Below are 21,133 nucleotides of genomic sequence, written 5' to 3'. Positions count from 1 at the left end.
CCTTTACTATCAAAAGAGCCATTTTACCCCCTCGCTCACTGAAGAAAAATAGAATGGAGCCGCGAAACATAATTTAACAGCAGAATATAGGGGCTGCATAGCGGTCGAGTGATTAGCGCGCAGACCTCACAGCTAGGAGACCCGAGTTCAATCCCACCCTCGGCTATCTCTGTGTGGAGTTTGCATGTTCTCCCCGTGCAAGAAATGTGTAGCAACATGCTCACATCCAGAGCAAATTGCGAGTCTCCCAAGATTTTGATTGACTGCCAGATTTGGAGGGAATTTTGGGGTATCAAAGTAGTTCAGAGGAGAAAAAGCGGAGTTGATCAAGTACCCTTGCTAGTATACGGTCTCACAGAAAGTCCCATTTTTTTCAAAAGTAATTACAAAGATGCATATTTTCCTCATTTGGGTGTTAAAACAAATATTTGAGCATTGCAAAGGGAGCCACAACAAAGAGGCTGAAGAGCCACATGCGGCTCTGGAGCCGTAGGTTGCTGACCCCTGTTCTAGAACATCTGGTTGCTTCGTATTGCCGTAACTTATCGTAAAAACTAAGTTGGAAAAATTTTTTTAGGAATAATTTAAAACATTTCATTTAAACATCTGCGGTTGATTTAATTAAAGTACAGAGAAATGAAATGCCAGCGCTGAGATATGATCTGATCTAAAATCCCAATAAAAGCAACTAATAAGTACTATAATACATTATAGTATTGCGACAGGGCAGTTCAACGGTGTTGTACCTCGATGTGGTTTTGGTTCCAATAAAATATTTTTAAGACACCTCGGCAGTTCAAGAATAAGTCCTCCATTATATAAATAAAATGTTTATGGACTATGCATGGCTGACATCGTGCAATAGGTCACATGCTCTTTTAATAAGGGAATCTCATACTTAAAGCTTTTCAATGTTTCAGTTCTATTAAAAGTGAAGTAAATTGTAAGGAATATACACTTTATATTGTACCATCAGGACAAAAAAGCCCTCTCCTTGCCCGAGGGGAATCCAGTCAGGGACCATCAGTGTCAGAAAATGTGATGTAACCCAAAAACAACTCATTCCTCAGAGAAAAATTAAGTCGAGAATTGTGTGTCCTTAAAGGAATTACTAGACATGTCAGTCTTTTGTATTAGAAATGTTCCAAATCAAACACTTTCATTTTGATGTGTAGTTAGTTGCTTTCTGCTGCAAAGACTCCGTGCCGAACCATTGGACATGTGGCATACTGATAAAAGCACGGCACAAAAAAATGGTACAAGGGTTCTAAATTGTATGTTGGTTTGGATGTGAGTTTGAATGTTGTCGGGTTGCATTCCATATCTCACTTTAGTCATTTATTTTAGTATAGTTGAACCTTGGTTAGCATCACTAATCCATTGTCAAAATTCTCAAAATTAACCTTACTCTAATCAAATCATTTTTTTCTATGAGAAATAATGCATATTTAATGTATAAAAATATTAAGGGGGGCCTTGTATCTTTTCACAAAAAGATGGTTTTCTCCCCTTTTAGTTGGGAACTGATATTTTCCTGAAACCTAACTACAGTATGTTCTACCGATGATTACTGAAGAAAAAGGTAGAACACTGAATTGATGTGTTCTACCTGTGTTCTGTGTTGCATTTCTGAAGTATTCTAAAAATGTTGCGGCTCACACCACACCACCTTTCCATCGTTAATTGTGATGCCCATAAAGAACCCGAAAGCTAAGAACGTTCTGAATCAGAGAAGCGAATGCAGCTCAGATTGCCCGATCCGTATTACGATACATCTGTTGTTTCTTTTTTCAGCACACCATTCCTCCGATACGTTAAGTGTTCAAAGTAATGTCACTCACAAGGTTACTGCCTCCCTCCTCTGCTAACTGTGCATCTGCTGTGCATGGTGCTGACCAAGCGGCGAAACACAATCCACCACAACACCGCAACCAGATGCCTTTTTCACACACAATAGCGAACAAATAGCACAGAAAATGAACAAAATCGGCAGCTTTGGAGAAATCACAACCCCGGCCACATTTTTTTACGTAATTAAGTCAGCCCGACGCACATCTGACGGTTTGGAAACTTTATCAGCTCCTGTGGCAGTCCCCTGGTCCCCTGACTCCAACTGCAATGTCGCAGCTCAGCTTTCATTTGGAAAATTCCGATTCGGGCCGATGCTCTTAAACCTTTTTTTTTTTTGTATGTATAGTAATATTAATAATCATGCAGTTGTCTTGTTTTGTGTACATCTGATGAGTTAGCTTACCTGTACTGTGGAGGAGGACTCCCTTCTGCTTCACACATAATGGTGGCCTGTCGGTTGGGGGAGCTGATGGGCAAAATGAGGTCACTCGGTTCTGTCCTCAATCTAGGCCCTTGAAATATGACATCGTCTGTACAGACTATAAAGAAGACAGAAAGTCAGAAGAATGTATTTTGGACGGTACGAGTACAAATAGTAAACCTTGCAGTGTCGTCTGACTTGGCACATATTAGTTTTCTGGTTGTTTTTCTTGTTTTTTTTTTTTTTTTTGCTATTATGCATTGTTTCTTCACTGAACGGGGTTGTGCTTTCCAAGAATAAATGCACTAGGACTATTCCCTTGTTAGGGTGTGTGTATATTATTTGCTTATCTTGCTGCAAGGAAAATACGTTCCACTTCTCTTAAGCTTTAACTGCACATACAGACGTATTTTGCTCCACGGTATCACCCCACTTCAGAATGCAAATGATTAAAAATGTTGCAAATAAGTCATAGACTGTTTACGTTAGTGTGAAAATACTACAGCATGCATTTTTGCAGCGCATGAATAAATGCACGGCATAATAATACAGCGGCAAAGACTGGGGTTGAGGACTGCTGCAGTGTAAGGTCCCTGCGATGAATAATTCCTTGTAAGCAATGCAGCTGATAAATAAAGCAGAGTGATCCATTTTCAGATAATCTATGTCAGACTCTGCCTGAGCCACTTAACCGAGGCTGTAAGGCTGTACACATCCTTCAGAACTTCAAAGTGAGGGAGGTGGAACAAAATGTGTTGCAAATGAAGGCAGAGCCAGCAGGCGGTCAGAAAAGAACTAATTAATGTCATAGCGCTTATGCACTATATCATATGGCTCTTAGTTCTACACACGGTGTGTATTAGATCAATAACACATTTCATAATGTGATGGATTGATGTTTAGCTGCATCCCACTGAGGAGCATTAGACATTTAAATATTGTTTATCACAGGCTATACAGAGGTGAATAAAATGTGGGTTGTAGGAGCCGTGGTGATTTTCAAGGGTTTTTGAAGCATGCAGTATCACCACCTCAGAAGACAATTTGAATAATACGGTATTTACAAAGTCATCGGCGGAGAGGTTGTTATTCTATGCTGGTCGCTCTGGTCCCAAGTGGCCACAAGGGCAGAGAGAGAGAAACATTGTTGAATAGAAGGTGCTTAAATGAAGGGCTCGGCTCGTCGCGTGGCTACTGATAATAATCTGAAAAGTCCATGAGCAGGAATGGGATTGAACGCCCCGTTGTCCCTGACAAGGTGTTGCTTATGTGCAGTAGGACAATACTCCCGGGAAGGTGAAGGACAATGTGCTATACATAAAGGTTATTTTTATGGCTGCATTCCTATTGAACCTTTATTAAATGCCACACTAATTACCGTATTATAGTGCTCCTCAAACAGTGGGGCGGGCCCACTTTGGAGTGGGGAAGGGGGTTGTGAGATGTCTCGGGGGTGTGAGAGGCGGGGGTGGCAGGGTTGGCAGGTCTGTTAGTTCTTTATTCATGTTTGAATGACATACAGTGGTTTGTACAGGCGTATAAATTAATAATAGAGTTTATCAATCGTGATATGGTTCCCATGGTATAGGAAAAAATTATGTCTCCCCATTGGGGACAAAAATTGAGACCCACTGCCATATTAGAAGGTTAATGTTTAATTTATGCATTTTTATACAATGAATCGATTATTAATCAATAATCCAATTAATTGACAACTATTTTGGTATTTGAACTGCAAAAATTAATCAGTGATTAATTGTGTAATTAATCAACAACTACTTTGGTATTACCTTCATTGTTTTTTTCTTTAAAAATGTAAATATCATCTGGTTATTCAGCCTCTCAAATGTGAATATTTTACATTGTGTTTGTGTTTTAGGCTAAACAAAGCAACATCTTCATACACATCAACTTTGACTTTGTAAATTTTAAACATTTTAACATTTAAAAATTTAGTAATTAAGTAATTTTTGCCTCTTTTCTGCAGACCAAACCACCAACTGTTTTGAGGTCAGTTCATCTTGAAGGGTGTCCAAAGTGTGGCCCGTGACTACGTTTCTCTGCACATTTAAAAATACAATCAAACAAGAAAAAAAAAGTGAAAAAAGAGTATACTAATATTTATGAAATAATACAATAAGGTCATAATATTAAGAGAAATGTGTTGTTTTTGGAGCATGAAATAAAAACTAAAAATAAATTTGTATTTTTGAAGCAAAAGTTGAAATATTGTCCCAATATTAGAAAGCTGTTATTTCTTTAAATATATATAACTTGTTAGAATATCTATATGGTTTGGTTTTTAAAATGGTATTGTTTGATTTTTACCGTAAGGTTTAGACACCCTAGTTCTAGGGCCTTACTGATCACTCGATTACTCAAAACAATCTTCAGACTAATTGTTAGTTGCAGCCCCAATTTTTCATTTATTCATGAAATCTACCCCAGGAGCGTGAAGCCAGGAGCGACACACCAAAGAATGCAATGAGAAGTGAGTTTGTGCGACGTGCTAAAAACTATGACAGCATGGACAATGTTTATCATGACTAAGGTGCTACTTTATCTTACCTGCAAGGCATCCCGTGATTGATAGTAGAACAATTTGTTTCCATGGCAACATCATCTTTAGTTGCAGAGGGCTAATGGGACTCTCATCCAATTACTTGTGAATGCAATGCTCTCCTTGTGAATGCAAGAATTTTAATCTGAAGGGAAAGCAATTACACGTGTTTAAAATGTCACATTTTGATAAGAATACAGCAAGCATTCACTCAACAAAAAAGCATAATTATAGCGCTGCAAGACCGGCTGTTATTATTTTGGAGTCAAAATATGTGAAGTGAATCTTGAGGAAGTCGGAAGCGACATGGGGAAAAACAGCCGAAAATATCTGGGATGCAACCCGTCAATGCAATTTTCAGGTGGCACTGAAGAAGAAGCAGCTGCTTAATGGGGATGTTTTCTTTGGATATGCTTGTTTCTCATCCTGCCTAACAAGCTCATATCTGCAGTTCAAAAAAGAGAAGTGAGGAGAGGAATGAATGACCTCAAAAGACGCTTACTGTCTCCCTTTTTGACTATTAATAAGAACCGGCAGTCTGTGTGTACCAGCACTCTGCAAAACGCCATTTCACACTTGAACAAAGAGTTTGGTGTGCAGCGCAACTAAAGTAAACTGCATTTCTATCTTTCTCCCTTTTAACACAAAATGTCGACAATAATAAAGATTATCATAAAAGTAAAGAAATGGCATCGCGATCACTTTCAAAAGAATCGCATTAGACCCGACCTGTAAAACCGGATGTGTTCGATGCCACGGGCAAAGTCGGGCCCGCCCAAAGTGTTTTGGGCGCATCTTGCAAAGGAAATTGAATGGCATTGTTTTTACTCGTATCATAACTCTGTAAGATAACATGTCACCCAATTTACATGAGTAACACATTACAATTAAAAACAAAGAAATGTGAATATATAAAACATAATGACCCACAAACTAAAAAGCCTTAAATAAGTGAAATAAATAGTCCACTCAAGGGCCTCTCGCCCAATGTCAGCTGGGATAGGCTCCAGCATACTCGCGGTATGCGGCATAGAAGACGGATGCATAGAAACACAAATATGAACATAAAAAAATGACATAACCACACAGTTTGCACACAATAACTCAATACCATTAATAAAACACTGGTGCGGTCAAAAGAAACTGCACTGCATTTTGCTGCCAGCTGTTAAAAAAATTGAAATAATTTGAGCAGAATAACATCCGAGAGCGATGCATTGACCGATGCCCACTACTGTTAATTAAAGAAAAGGTGCTTTATTTTGAAAATAAATGAACTTGGTAAATAGTTAACCGGCCGAGACGTAAGCCAATCCTTAAGGGATCAGCATGTAGTGCCTTGCAAAAGCAAAACAGAGAATGATGGAGAGAAAAGAAAAATGCTTTTCTTGCTTGTCAGAGCATGTACGGTGAGTTTGTATACTCAGAAGACATAGATACTTATCAATTTTTTAAAAGACCATCAGTGAGGACAACCACAGGCTAAAATCTGATCGTTTGTAAAGCTGAGAGACATCAGACAACGTGGTGCCATACAAATGGCCTCCACAGAATATTAAAGACTTCATCTAGGCTAACAACAGTTCATTTTGGGTCAATTATTCTAAATCTGAACCATGTTTGAATATGTGAAAACAAACGAATGTCAATATTTAACTACACTGTGTTAAAATAGGAAAATATTTCCCTCGAACAAGATGGAAGCGTTTAAATGGATTGGTTAGTGTTTGCACTAAGCTACCTCATAACAATTACTCTCAATAAACGGGACTGTTTACACAACTTTATACAATAAAAATACCAAAATGTTATGTTGAGGTGACACCATAGGACGGAAGGCAATGGATAAAGTGATGGATAATCCAGGAATGGATTTCTGGAATAAATGTACCAGTCTACTACTCTTAAACTGATAAAGGTACCACCAATCTGTCATTCTTCCTGAACAGGAAAATAAGACCTTCACTTTTGTTACTAAATAATTAACTACCATTATAATAAATTATAGAGCCAAGCAAAAGTAGAATTTTGATTTACAGTCGTAAATGGGTCTCTTTGGGAATGGGTTGTTACGAATGGGACATGAAAAAAGACTGTAAGATGATATTTTATAAAGTCGAGGTTACACCCTGTCAGACGGTATCCTAAACCCAAGAAACACACAGAATTCTAGACTGGCTGCAGATGTTTTTTGCCTTGTCATAGTTTTGTTTTTCAGGTTATCAGAAAACATACACAATTCATATGTGTCCGTGTCTTTTATACAAGTCCATTTTTCTCATACTCCTGTGTTGTGCGCCACACATGAAGTCCACATGTGTATAATGTAAAGGTGATTTGGGAAATGCCAAAAATCGCACATCTGGTTGTGACCTAGGCTTATAGCTTAAAAAAAACAACAAAAACATGTGCCAACACACGCATTCAAAATACAGTAATTTCTTCTTTATCGCGGTCAATTGGTTCCTAACCTGACCATCAAAATTACATTTCTGCAAAGTAGGTTTCCTTCTTTATACATTTTGTAGACAGAGCAAGGAAAACCTGTTAATGACCTTGAAAATACGGTTATCAACATGAGTAAAGCCCTATAGATATTCGTCTTACTATCATCACCCATCATACTAGTAGACTAAATAAGCCATTTCAGACATAATTAAACCTTGTGCTTGCTTGTGTTACTAGAAATTTATTCCCTAGGCAACCTGAGAGCGGTACGTCGATGGTTCAGGGTCGAGTTCGCCGTGGGTAACATCCGCAAAAGTTTTTATTGTGGATCGTGTATTGATAACATTTCTGTTGAAATGTTTGTTTGGGTCTTTATTCATGCTTGAACGATGATGGTGCCAGTAACTCATACAGTGGTTTGTACAGATAAATAAATATTACAGGCTCGTAATAGTATCTCAAATCAGGAGGGGTGAAAAAAAACCTTTTCGTGTATAAATATGTGACAACATTGTCACAGAACAATGTATTTTTTTTTCCTCCTTTGTTTTGACCCTGTGTCTATATTTAAAAAGAAAATAGCTCCTTAACATCACTGCTATATTTGTTTTGGATTCTTTGTTTTTCAGGCTTGTGTCAGCACAGATGATTTTTGTTCTTATATGAAAAGGTACGGTTGTTTTGACGCAAGCAAGTTTGACTGACTATAATAGACTGATGTTATTGATGGCCTCTGGTCTAGACGTTCTAGACTATGCTAGAAGTTACAGGGGTCAATTAGAATGGTGTAAATTTCAATATGATATGAATCTTTTTCCAGATAATGGAAATGTATTTTGTTTTTAATATCTGTAACTCAACTTTTGAAGCGCTTTTGCAAGTTTATGTCATTTGCATCCAGATATCGTCATAATGACAGAGAGATACAATGGTGGTATGACTCATTTTGTGTTGAAGGGCTTCTCTGTGGGGAAAGTCAACACCCTCTTCCTGGATGTGTGGGTTTTCTCTGGGTACTTGCTGCTGCATCTAACCAAAAAATGCGTGGGTTAATTGGGTTAATTGTAGACTAAATTGTGACTTGTTGGTTTTGGGAGCCAGACTAGCTGTTTTGATGTTTTCTCAGACATTTCTTGACATGATAACATTTGTTCATGTAAAAACATTACAGAAATCACAATAAAAATGATGTAAAATTGCATTTTAGGCCATGCATCCATTTTGTACGGCAATGCGGGTGGCCAGCTCGGGTGTCTGACCCAATGATATTGCTGGATAATGCAGTAACCTTCCCAGGTCATTGAGATGTCAATCAGTAAAGTTCGCTCTTTGATCAAATAGTCAGCTAGCTTTATCAGCGTCAATATTTTTGAGAAAGAATAAGGTGAAAAGAAAGACAGATATGGAGTATGGTGCAAAACCATGCAGCACCACAAGTCGCATTAATGTTAAGAAGTCTTGTATATTTATTAATGGATAGCTCCAGTATAAAAATGCACTGTAATACAATTTTAGTTGTATTCAGTGTTAAAAAATATAATTAGGCTCCGACCTCCAGTCTGTGAGTTCCCTGCGATTGACAGGTGACCAGTCCAGGGTTTACCCCACCCCCGCCCAACGTCAGCTATGATAGGCTCCAGCTTACACGTTCCCTAATGAGGACAAGCCGTATAGAAAACGGAGGTGACCAAAATGGCCTTTAAAACTTTTATCCTGTGGATGTGCCTGTGACTTTTAAGACTGCAATTGTCGTATCCGTAGCACAGAAGGGGCTTTGCTCAAGCTCTGACCTACATCACAGTAAGTGGAAACTGATACGCCTCTCAGGATTAAGAATCCAACCCAACCCCTTCATCCTTACAACATAACCCTGTTGTGGTGATTAACACTGGGCTATGTTTGGAGTTCTTGAAATACCCCTAAAATACAGTGCCATCACATGTTTTTACTAACTTCAGTGTACGATTGTGAGAAGGCTGACAAACTCGTGTTAAGAGAAAGTATGCAGCAGCGTTGGATGCTGAGCAGGCATATCTTAATTTAATGTCCGAGGCTGTCCTAAGTCAACTGCCCTAGTGACAGTAATTGTTCTCTCTGTGGCGTAGATGCAGTCGCAGCAAGGAGTGGATTTCCCCTATTTTGAAATGTTGCCTCTCTGAAAACCTATCATGTTGAATTACACGGTTCTGGATTCTACAGGACAAAAATGTGCTGAATTTCTCAGTTTGAGCTCAGTATTAATTGCCATCTGCTTTTTCTGGGATCCAACATCACCATCCTAACACATCAGTTCAAAAAGCCTCAGGTTTTTCTGAGGAAAACCTCCCAGAATTACTTTGGCAGCAAGCTGGTTGCTGTGCCGTGTGCATGGCACAGAATCTGCGCTGACTTAACACGTTTGTGTCGCGCTTCACTTTAAAGTCTGTAAAACGTGCAATATATATACAGTAGTTCCATGTTTATATAGTTTAATATTATTTTCATAGTTAGACAGTAAAAACAAAACTGTTTACAACCTTCTAAATATGTTTTTAACATTACTAGAGCCCTCCAGACATGAACACCCCTAGAGCCACGTTTCTATAGTACCCAATATAATACCCAATATGCAATAGTATTCATTCATTTTCTATTCCTTAGAATAGTAGAATGTTACTATTCTACAGTAGTAACATTCTACTATTATAGTATAATAGCCGCATTCCACAATACATAAAACATCAAACACTAATGTAATAAGTAAAAACAACACATAATACACTACCAATGAATAATGCAGAATAACCAACAACGAAGTGAGCTCTAAAGATGTAACTTATTAGACATTTACAACAACAGCAGAGCATAGCACGCTGGGAACCAGGAAGAGCTGCTGTAAAATCCATATACATAGGGCCCACAGTCTGTCAACATCGCCGCCATATTGGATGTGGCAAGGCTGCGCTGTAACTGGTATTGACTTACTGATAGAGAACTTTATTGAGTATTAATAATTCACATTATATCAGCTATAGAGAACAAAGCAGGGGCTTTAATTACAAATAAATTTAATTAGGCACACCTCTCCCTCTCACCATTGTCAGAGTCAGTCTCATTCAGCAATGATGCCAAATTTCGCCAATCGCTCGATCAACAGTTAAAGCTGATAGCTTAGCCCAAACATGGCGTAACTCTCCTGCCGCTGCCTCCGTGTTCGCCGTCTTTCATCCATCACGCTCTCACGGCACTCGCAACTTTCCTTTGAACACTCGGTTTACACCAATTCTGGTGATAATAACTGTTATGTTATTAGCAACAAGACAACTTGTACTACAAGACAGAAATAAAAAATAAAAATCCCTAACTCAACTACAGTTGATTATACCAGGAGTGAATATTTTGTGGCCTGGCTTTGGCCTTTTAAAATGCTAACCACAACATTTGATGTGCAAAAACATGAACCTTGCACCACATTATACTTTCACCTCTGCAGAAGCTCAACTTAATGAAAGCAATTAGCACATTCTCCACTGCTGGAACTTTTCTCACATACCTGGGATTCTGAAAAACGCTGGCACACTTCCACCAACTTTAACCAAGTACAAGACTTTGGCCTGACCACAAACTTTCCCTGAAAAGGTATAGCTAGTATACCTATACTTTTATACCTAAGGTGTACCCTAAGTGTGACTTTTCAGAATCCCAGGAATGTTTGAAGTTTATGCTGAAGAAAGCATATTGTTGAAACTCACAGAATTTCTGTTTACCTCTCATGTTTTAGCTTGTGTGAAGCTGCAAACGATTCAGGTTTCCAAGCTTCATTTTGACCATTTGGAAAATGGAGCAAAAGAATCGAAGCAAGGAGAAGTGGACAGACAGATCTTTTAGGAAATGTTTCATGGCAGCATTGTTTTTCTCACTCTGTACCTTAATCACGTACATTTGTCAATAAGTCTAATCAAATGCTGTCTTTTCATTTACACCATCAATGTAATCTCATTTTCACAAACTTTGAGGTGTGACAGGAATGCACACCACACAAATTACCAGTATTTTCAGTTACCAGTGTCAGTAAATACTTAAAATGTTGGTGAAAAATGGGATATTAGTTGATAATATATTGGTTAGTACGGCTGTTTGTCCTAAAATTGATAGACTGGGTGGTTAGTGACTTGGTCCTCCACGCCCTAGCGCTGGTAGGCAGCATAATTCCCAAGAAAACTAATGAAGGAGTGACGAATCGAGAAAGTGTTTATCATAGCAGCATGATGCTGCACACAAGTACCGGTGGTCCTCGGGTTACTAACAAGTTCCATTCTTATCATGTTGAAGTCCACCACCTCCTTGTCATCCGTAGAACGTCTGCCTAGACGTTAAACATAAAATTATTTATCCTTCATCATGGTGGCGACATTTAATTAACGATATTAACTAGTTCTCTAGCAAGTCCCGTGTTTACAGACTACAATTAAGTGTTTAATTAATGAATTGGAGCGAGTTCATAACGCATCGGTGCACCGTCTGCAATAATGCGGTCACCGTACCTGACTGTCGATCCAGAAGCTGAGCCAGAAGGCTCTCAAATTACCAGTGGATCTATGTTTCTACCTTCACCTATGATCATGAGCTCTAGGTCATGACCGAAAGAACGAGATCGCGGATATAAGCGGCGGAAATGAGTTTCCTCTGTAGGGTGGCTGTACTCTAAGAGATAGGGTGAGGAGCTCAGTCATCCGGGAGGGGCTTAGAGTACAAATGAGCCAGTTGAGGTGGCTCGGGCATCTCGTCCGGATGCTCCCTGGTGGGGTGCTCCCGAGAGAAGGCCTCAGGACACACCGAGGACACACTAGAGGGATTATGTCCCACAGCGGGCCTGGGAACACCTTGGTGTCCTCCCAGTGGAATTGGAAGAGTTGGCCTGGGACCGAGAAGTCTGGACATCCCAACTGAGACTTCTGCCTCACCAAGCCGGACCCGGATAAGCGGAAGAAAATGGATGGATGGATGCCCTCCACAACTAGGAACTGTAACACGCAACAACGTAAACTGAGGACCACTTCTGATGAAAAGCCCAATGAAAATTCACAGTCCATCATGTGCTGATGCCTCCTAATTCGCTCCAAGGACCTGCACACCAGCCCTATGCACATAATCCAGGCAGGACAGAAAAAATAACTGAGGTGATTAACAAATAAAGGCAGGGCTTAATGTCTGTATTTCATGGCTTAGACTGCATGAGAAAGCTTGATGAAAAAAAGCGAGTAAAGGAGTAATTGTTAGGCATTGACTGCGCCATACTGCTGCATTTGGAGTAACCCACTGAATTATGATTCCTATGGCAGATTACACATTAACTTCTCCAATACAAAGTCATTTGAAATAATTCCCCCAGCTACCATGCCAATTTAAAAGCTCAAATTAACATTCATGGGGAAAAAAAAAAGTTGAAATGCATTTTCTTTACTTCATGGCAATCAAAGTCTTGCTGGCAAAAAGCTAAAGAACAAGCGACGTGTCAAGTGAATGAGATACGTACGATAAGCCCAGCTGCTCCAGTGAATCAGTGGACGTTGAAGGCTTACATGGACCCAAATATTCCAATTCCATTCGGGTTATTTGCTCAAACAGAAAGAATCTAACCTTTGTATACACCTCATTCCAAAAGAAGAGTGCCAATCCGAATGAATATATAATCGGATTCACAGGATATATTCCTTTCCCCAATCCGATTGAGGGATCTTGTACCCACTCCAACGGAAAGTTGTCACACTGCGTTCTTCTTTGTGGTGTTTTTCTTCTTCTGTTGTTTTTTGGCGGTTGGCAAGCAGCTTTTGTGTGCATTAGCGCCATCTGTGGAACAGAATCTAAACCCTTCTATACGCCATTCACAAGTCCAGTTTCATTAAAAAAGAAAATACATATCTATATAAAACACGTGCCGAGCTTAATTATAAAATATTAGCAAGATTGAACTTTATCTTTTCCTGTTCCCGGGTGCATTCTTTCAGCGAATGCTGAGATATGACGTAACACACAACTCGAGACGTTCTTCGATTAAAAAAAATGGAGGCGAGCAATCGGCACTGGACTGCTGGGGAAAGTTTGTTTTTGATTCAAACGAAATTTCAAGACTGGACGCACGAAAAACTGGCAATACGGAGTTATTCCAACACGTGAAAGAAAAACTCGAGAAAGTCGGTATCACGTGATGTTGATGTTTACGTTTTACTGCACATGGTTGATTATAGCATCGCATGTAGACACGCCATTGGAATATTCCTTTCCATGTATACCATTGCTTTCGGAAAGGTCATTCGGAAAGATTCCATTCGGAAAGAGAAAAACTCCTCATGTAAACGTGGCTATTCAGGAATCCACAGTAAGTATTTTAAGTTATTACTTTCAGGTAAAATGCATCAAGATTGTATAAATACATAAGCCTTCAATACTGCAGATAGATATGTTTACTACCTTGCAGCTTAACATCTGTGCAGGTGACTCTGCGGACCGAACAGCTGCGTATTTTCATGTGAAAAATCATCAATTCCCTGAAAGACGCCCCAAGTGACTCCCTGTGTTGAACACTGCTGCAACCCTCAGCTGCTGCTTGACACCCAGAATGGGGGAGAGTGCACTTAAAACAGAGGGAAGCGGTGATCCATTTCTCACCCCATCATCAGGCAGGCACATCCCCAGACCCCCATCGGAGATACTGCCACAAATACATGACTGGAGTGTCTTTATCTTCACTAAGATTGCATTTCCTAGAAAGAGATTTTTGTCATTCGGCTTCCTTGAAAGGAGCATGCTATGCTACACAAACTCTTTCCCGCACTACCATGCTGGATGTTGCTCGGTTCTGGAATTATCCGCCGCGTGGCTTCAAAGACACATTTCACCTCTCATTTAGCTGCTGCTTGATATTTTCAAATTATGTGCAAAGAACTATAAATAAACATGAATGGGGGCCGCTGAAAGATTATAATCCCTACTGAATAGTGGAATTATTTGAAGATTCTGCGTGTTTTTCTCGTCTGTTGGGTCTGGATCTTGGTAGTCTGGGTCAGGAAAGAAAGTCTGCACAACATTTTTTCTCAAAAAAAAAAAAAAAAAAAAAAGACAGATTGCACCTGCAAAGACTATATCCACCTATTGGGAAAGAACAGCAAGTAGACAATAAACAGCCATATATCAAATTAATAAGCAGTCCACTGATATTATTATTATTATTATTACAAGAAGAAAATAAATAAAATGAAAAGTTGAATGCTTTTTTTTAACTCCTGCTGCTGTGTCAGCGTGACTGTGCAGCGTGGAACCATATGGACTTTATCCTGGATGAAGGAAATGAGCCCCATCAGTTTAAATCCCACAAGGACCATCCAAACCATTTGAGGCTTGTCTAGAAACGCAATCATCAGCATCGTGCATGAGTGGACGCGATCAGCATGCACACCCCTGACTCGATTCCTCTTCCTCCGATTTAAGAACATTTAATGAAGACCTCTCCATCCTCATCGTTATGGGGTTATTTATTTATCTCTTATTAGTCTAAACGACATGAAAAATTGCATTTGAAGTCAAAACTTAGCACACACATTTGGTAAAATATTGAAATAAAAGGTGAGTGAATTGTTGCTTACTTCTCTTACGATGTTTCCTCTTCATTCAAGTGTTTTGATTGTAATTCCATTATCCGTTAGTGTCCTGGAGACATTATTCACAGCAGCGTCCGTGTGTCTGGAAAAGCCGAAGAAGGTCTTATTCCCTGCTCCGTGCGCTCTTTACTTTATTCTGCCGCCCTTATAGGTGCGCCTCCACCTCCGCAAATTCCCCCACGCTGTGATTTTTGCAGCCCGGGGCTGATAGGCGCGGTGCAGCGGTCTCCTCCTCCCACTACCACTCCGCCAAATGTGGCCAACAAGCAGCGAGGACAGCGATGCCACTGAGTGGAGATTCTCGGTGTGCGCATCCCACAGTGGGCTCCTGCTCTCTTTGTGCGCGGTGCAGGAACAAGCGCCCACTGGTGACGGGTGAAAATACGCTGCTGTGCTGCGGCACAATAATGCGCCACTATAGTACCTGCCAATCCTCAGCATCACCTAAGAGAGCGCGCATCTCATAATTGAAAGAAGGAAATTAGGAAGACTGATGATTTTGTCTTGGATGGAATGTCATAAAAAAAGACTCAAAATCTTAACAGGTTGAGGTTGTAGGAACTACTCTCTGCTGCTGGCTCAAGATTTAAAAATAAAACAACAACATAGTATAACAACACCGCCTGCGTCTAGCATGTTACAAGTGGTGGTTTAATAGATTGTATAGAACAGTATTTGTCACAATTTCAAATTAAACTCCACGAAAATTGCCATAAATTATGTTTTTATGAGCTACAATATTTGGTAAAATTACTGTAAATGCAACTATAGGGGTGCTAGTTCATGTCTACAGGGCTCTATTGTTAAAACATGTATTTAGAAGGTCTTTAACTACAAATATATCCCATTTATAACCTATAACTATTATAATATATAACTTGGTGTTTATTATAGCTAAAGTTTGTCGCTTAGAATCGATGTATATTATGTAGTGGAAGCATGGAGATGGTGTCACGTGATTCCTGCGGTATGTTTGTAATGTAAGGTCCGTGTATAAGTTTAAGACCGCATACTTGAAGAGCTGAAACGTGATATTGGATTCCATATCATGTTAGATGAATATATTCATATTGCCATGACCTGTGACGACGGCAAAGGAAGAAAACAAGCTTTGAAGGTGATTGGATTGGTGAGCTGCAAACGCAAGGTACCTCGCTATGCATTGCGGTTGGATGTACTAAGACTAGGTTCTTAGACTTTGACGAGACCATTTCTTCATTTTGCATTTTGAAGCCAAACTTAGCATCTACTTAAAAGACCCAACAACCCAACTGGTCTTAAGATTTTGATCATGAGTGTGTATCTTTTACATTTGAAAAAATTGATTCCAAGATTCTCAAATAGGATATCGGATGTTCAGTTCGGTTTAAATGTACTTTTCAAGGGTAGCTCTGCTTCCAGGGCAAACAATGTGGTCGCTATACGCAAAAGCACCTTGAGCAAGGTACTGAACTCCCCCAATTGTTCCCCCAACACTAGAAAGCTGCCCACTGCTCCAATGTGCAATCGATAGAATGATCATTCTGTCCATCCATTCATATTCTTCCTCTTCCAGGTCACTTTTATAGTTACAAAGCAGGGTGATGGTGGGATCTAAAACATTCATTGCTCAATAGGAATACAAGGTCAAATTCAATGTCATGCAAGTTGAATTACACGATGACAACAACAGGCTTGTAATTTAATTTTAGTACATTTTTCCTTCAGTGCTTTTGCACTAGAACGAGAATAAACCCCATGCAGAGAACTGGCACCGTTGGCGCTCAAATACGGCGACACTTAATATGAATTTAATTGTTGTCATTATGCAAGCATCTGAAATTGTCGTTCGAAAGACCCGATTTACTGGTCATTGTGGGGTCTCACAAGAGCCGTTCTGTAAATGGATACCCCTCCCTCGTTAAAATGCTTCGTAAGTCTCTTGTGTGAACAAGCACCATGTTAACCCAGACAGCAAAACCTTCATGGTCTAACCCAATCTCGTAAAATTACTTGTTCAGAAAAAACAGTCTGGCCTGTCTTGTCTATCTATCTAACAAATAAGTAAATTAACCACAAATCAAAATGCCTCTGATTGACTCGCAATCAGTCCAGGGTTTATCTCGAATCCTCAAAATGACAATATATTGGAAAAATATATATACTGTGATTTAATATAAATGAACTCTGACTGAGTATAGTTCAAAGGTCAGTATCGTGTGCATGACCAAAACACAGTGTATGTGGAACATACAAACTTGAGGAAACAAGCGGGCGCAGTGAAAAAGAGATGACTGACCCCCAAAAAGATGGCAGGAAAAATAAAGCAAGCATAATTTTCATAATGAACAAGAGGTTTTATTTTTACTACTGTGAAAGGACCCAACATGTGTCTCATGTGTCTCACCCAGTGTGTGTGCACCACTGTGGAAGCCTGCATTCAGCCTTTGCTTATGGCAAGGGTCATTTAGTTTTAGTGCTACTAAAACAGCATGGACACGCTCAAATTTGTTAACCCCCCCCCCAGTAAAATATATGAAATATGTAAACCAGGGATGTTCATTTTTTATGATCTTGTGAATGGCATATGGAAAGAAAATATCAAATGAAACCTGAAAAGTAACTACACAAAAACTGTAAGCCCCCACCTATTTCCCGTTCATGTCCCGCCCATTTTGAGAAACATTTAGATACAGATCATTTAGATGGGTGAAGAGATATAAATACAAACTTCTTTTGTGTTTTCTGTTTGTGTTTATTGTATTGTCATTGACTAATATATTAATTATTTGATGATGTAAGTGTGACAAACATGCAAAAAATAAAAATAAAAAAATCAGGAAGAGGGCCAACACTTTTTCACACCATTGCAGAATATATAAAATCATGTCATGTTTGACGAGTGGCTGGTGATGTTCCATGCTGTTGCCGTGACAACAGAATCACAGTACCCTGTGTAGGTACAGTGATTAAATTGTGTTTAATTGTGCCATTGAGGAAAACAACCATGATGTTGCGTTCCATGTCAGTTGATACTATGTTGCTTGACTTGTTGTTATTGTGCAGCAAACCACTATCCAACGTGGATAATTGTTCCATTCTAATATTTATCAACATTTCCGTCACTGTTTTGTCTTTCGTCATTGCTATTTTTTCCTCATTAGACCGTAGGCCATAAATAGACCATCAGCCCACATTGGATTTGTCTCAGAATAACAAGGAGATAATTAGTAATGAAAAAACAATCATATGCACAGATAAATCAATAGATGGGACCTTGTGTGTGACCACAAGAAGCATAAGCAGGGATGCAGAGGTGAGAACATTTGATCCAGCTGTTACATCGCATGAAGGCCCTCAACCAGTCTTGTCTTTCAGGTGTCAACGTTAAATGTTCTGGCGTTGGCATAAGTGAGTCGCTTTAAACTTTATATCCACTTTGCAGTATTTTGCATTTGACTTTTGTGCCCTCTCTGTGCCTCATTTGACAAGCTCATCAAGTCCTTCAAAAATGGGAGCCGCAGCAAAAATCCACAACACTATTCATGCAAACCTAATTGGGATTGTTCATTCATAGAAATGACACATTGATTATGTTCATTTTTCCGGCCTCCAACTTAATTCCGAGATCAATCTTACGGCTGTTTAGTGAGTAACTGAATCTCAGGATGCAGAGTCCGACTTCAGTGTGATTGACTAGTGATGACACCACGTTGGACCCCAGCTCTCCCCCGCCTAAATCAGATGGGTTTAGACTCCAACCACCCAGTGAGCCTGAACAGGAGAAATTCTATAGGCGGTGGATGGGTCCTCAAAAGGGAAACAATGTCCATTTAGGCTGACAGAATCAGACTATATATGATTTCCAAAGCTAAAAGTGCTATTTCGGGACTCAATAGACAGAACTACACGGAAAAGAATTCTACCACAAAAACCTACACTGAACCAGACAAATGCATTTTTGGAATGTGTTGATGTGTTGAACAGCCAATGACTAAGAAGCTGGTTGGCATCACATGTATTAAGACAAATATAGAAAATAAAGCAAGCATGTGTTAATTTGTGGGGTCATGTGACAGAAGTGTAAATCACAAAATACGAGCTAACTAATTTGGGAACACAGTGGTAGGCATTATTGTTCCGGGATGCTTCATTAGCCAACAGGAATTAATGCCATTCATGGCTCAATAGGGTACTAGTTTACATTTTATAATATGCTTTGTACATGGTAATACAAATGCATGCATGTGCATTATATCTGTATTATGCATTACATTCACATTCTTTGAAAACTGTGAAAGGACAAAATTGGAGGGAAGAGAGAGCAGGTGGAGAGTGATCAGAAAGGAAATTCACCTCAAGCTGTGCTGTGCTCCCCTGTGAGATATCGTTCTGACTGAGAGACTGGTGAGCTTTTTTTTTTTAAGCTTCAGGCTTGGCAGCATACTGTACCGCTCTCATTGTTGTAAGTGCCAGTTCTCTCAAGTTAGGGAGTATAACAACATCCACGGGCAAGAAATAGCACTTTATTTGTGTTTTATTGGTCCATATTTGGTATCTGCTCCAAAGTAAAACAAAACAGGATACATTGTTGAGGCTTCAGAACCTGATTGTGAACTTGACATTGGGAGAAGTTAAAAGAAAACAAACTTTTAATAGACGGGAAAAACAAAAAATAGCATTTCTACATTTTGTGAGATGCAAAGAGGAACCTTTACGCTCAGTGCATTTTCAGTCTAATAGCGCCACACAGAAGGTCTTCTTGCCACACACAACTCACATAGCACAACAGGTAAACAGTGCATGCCGATGTGAAACTGGCTTCAATGTGGACGGTGACACCAGACCATATATGGGGTCTTCTACCAAACCGTGGAACTTGAACCAATGTCTCTTTCTGTGTACTCACAAGGGTGAGCACAGCATAAAACGAACATTAAAGGGCGCAGGGCTAAAAGCACAAAAGGGGTTTGTTTAGTCAGCAGCTGCACCAGCAGAGCGTGTCCGAAGGCAACACGACAGTCACTGCTGATGTGCCTGATAAGACCAGAAAAACTAATGGAAGCGCATAAACAGCACATCTGTTTTTTCTCAACTTGTACAAGTTAAGAAAAAAGTTATGTTATTATGAAAATATGTCTGTTGTTCCATCACATGGCCGCATCAAGTCTTTTCTTTGGCAAAATGCCGGCACACACGCCATCGAGGGAATGGTGTCATACCACATTCAGTTCAGTGTGGAAGCAGGGAACACTTGGACTATTCCATTTGACGAGTCTCCGGCAAGGATATTATTGGCTGTCATGACCAATTTAAGAAGAGATTCCTGAATTAAAATGTTGCTATTATCATAGCACATTTGAGCTAGACACTCGGAAACTCCAACGGTTGGAAAGATTGGAATTTGAACTGAAGTTTAAGTTAAGGAACACATAGCTGACACAATAACAAAAAGAAAAGTTGACGAAGGCCTTATAGGATAAATGATGTTAATGTTATATTTATGGCATTCTTCGGGTCTCTCTGCCGTCAGTATCCTAAGTTTAAGTTTTTTTATTCTTTTTCACGGGGCCTTGTAAAAAATAAGTGACAGGAAAAATGCTAAATACAAGGATGAAGAGTCTTGAACCAGTCATGATGTGCTATACATATCACTATATTGACACTTACTATGGTACCCATTATGTCATTGTATGGTCATATCACCTCGTACTTTGGTATGGGACAAAAAAAAACAAAAAAAAAACCTTAAACTGTATTATGGAAAGCAGGAAGTGAACAAATGTAACAGTTACTGATTGTAAAAGTACCAGATGGAGGGGTAGGATTTAATAAGTGTTGCTTCTTCCTACTCCTTTTGGACATGTGGAACTGGGAACTGATTATGTGATGCATTCAATTGTAATCTGATGCATGTTCAAATGAAATAAAACCATTACCATTACCATTACCAAAATATACGGTGGTTCCTTGGTTAACTATAAATATTCCGGAAAAACGTGTTGAGGAGACTCATACATGACATAAAGCAGGGTTGTCAAACTCATGCCAATCACTAAAGCAGGTGATTTTAATGATTAACCCTCCTTTGGTTTGAGGGAAGGAGCTCGTCAATGAAATCACCTGCTGAAGAAACTTGTTGGAAAGAAAACCTGCAGTGCTTCGGCCCTCTACTGACACATGTGATCTAAAACCTGGGTGTCAAACTTCTGCCATGGAGAGCCAAGACACTGCAGG

At 39.5% G+C, this 21,133-nt stretch overlaps 1 protein-coding gene across 3 annotated transcripts in view; it reads right to left on the bottom strand.

The window, feature by feature from the left end:
• cntn3b (contactin 3b) overlaps window positions 1-15,239 on the bottom strand; it is a 52,406-nt gene extending 37,167 nt beyond the window's left edge. Inside the window, exons 1-3 of one of the 3 annotated variants that reach the window (XM_058087908.1) lie at window positions 14,903-15,239; window positions 4,841-4,977; window positions 2,255-2,390 (exon numbers count right to left, since the gene is read on the bottom strand). In XM_058087908.1, coding sequence (XP_057943891.1) covers window positions 2,255-2,390; window positions 4,841-4,895 — 191 coding nt within the window. In that variant the 5' untranslated portion in view covers window positions 4,896-4,977; window positions 14,903-15,239. The other 2 variants (XM_058087892.1, XM_058087899.1) reach the window with 2 other exon arrangements.
• Window positions 15,240-21,133: the final 5,894 nt, after the last annotated feature.

This window comes from Doryrhamphus excisus, chromosome 1 (genome assembly GCF_030265055.1).
Source record: "Doryrhamphus excisus isolate RoL2022-K1 chromosome 1, RoL_Dexc_1.0, whole genome shotgun sequence".
Lineage (NCBI taxonomy): Eukaryota > Metazoa > Chordata > Actinopteri > Syngnathiformes > Syngnathidae > Doryrhamphus > Doryrhamphus excisus.
Note: the sequence above shows the minus strand (reverse complement) of the source record. Positions and strands in the feature narration are given on the sequence as shown.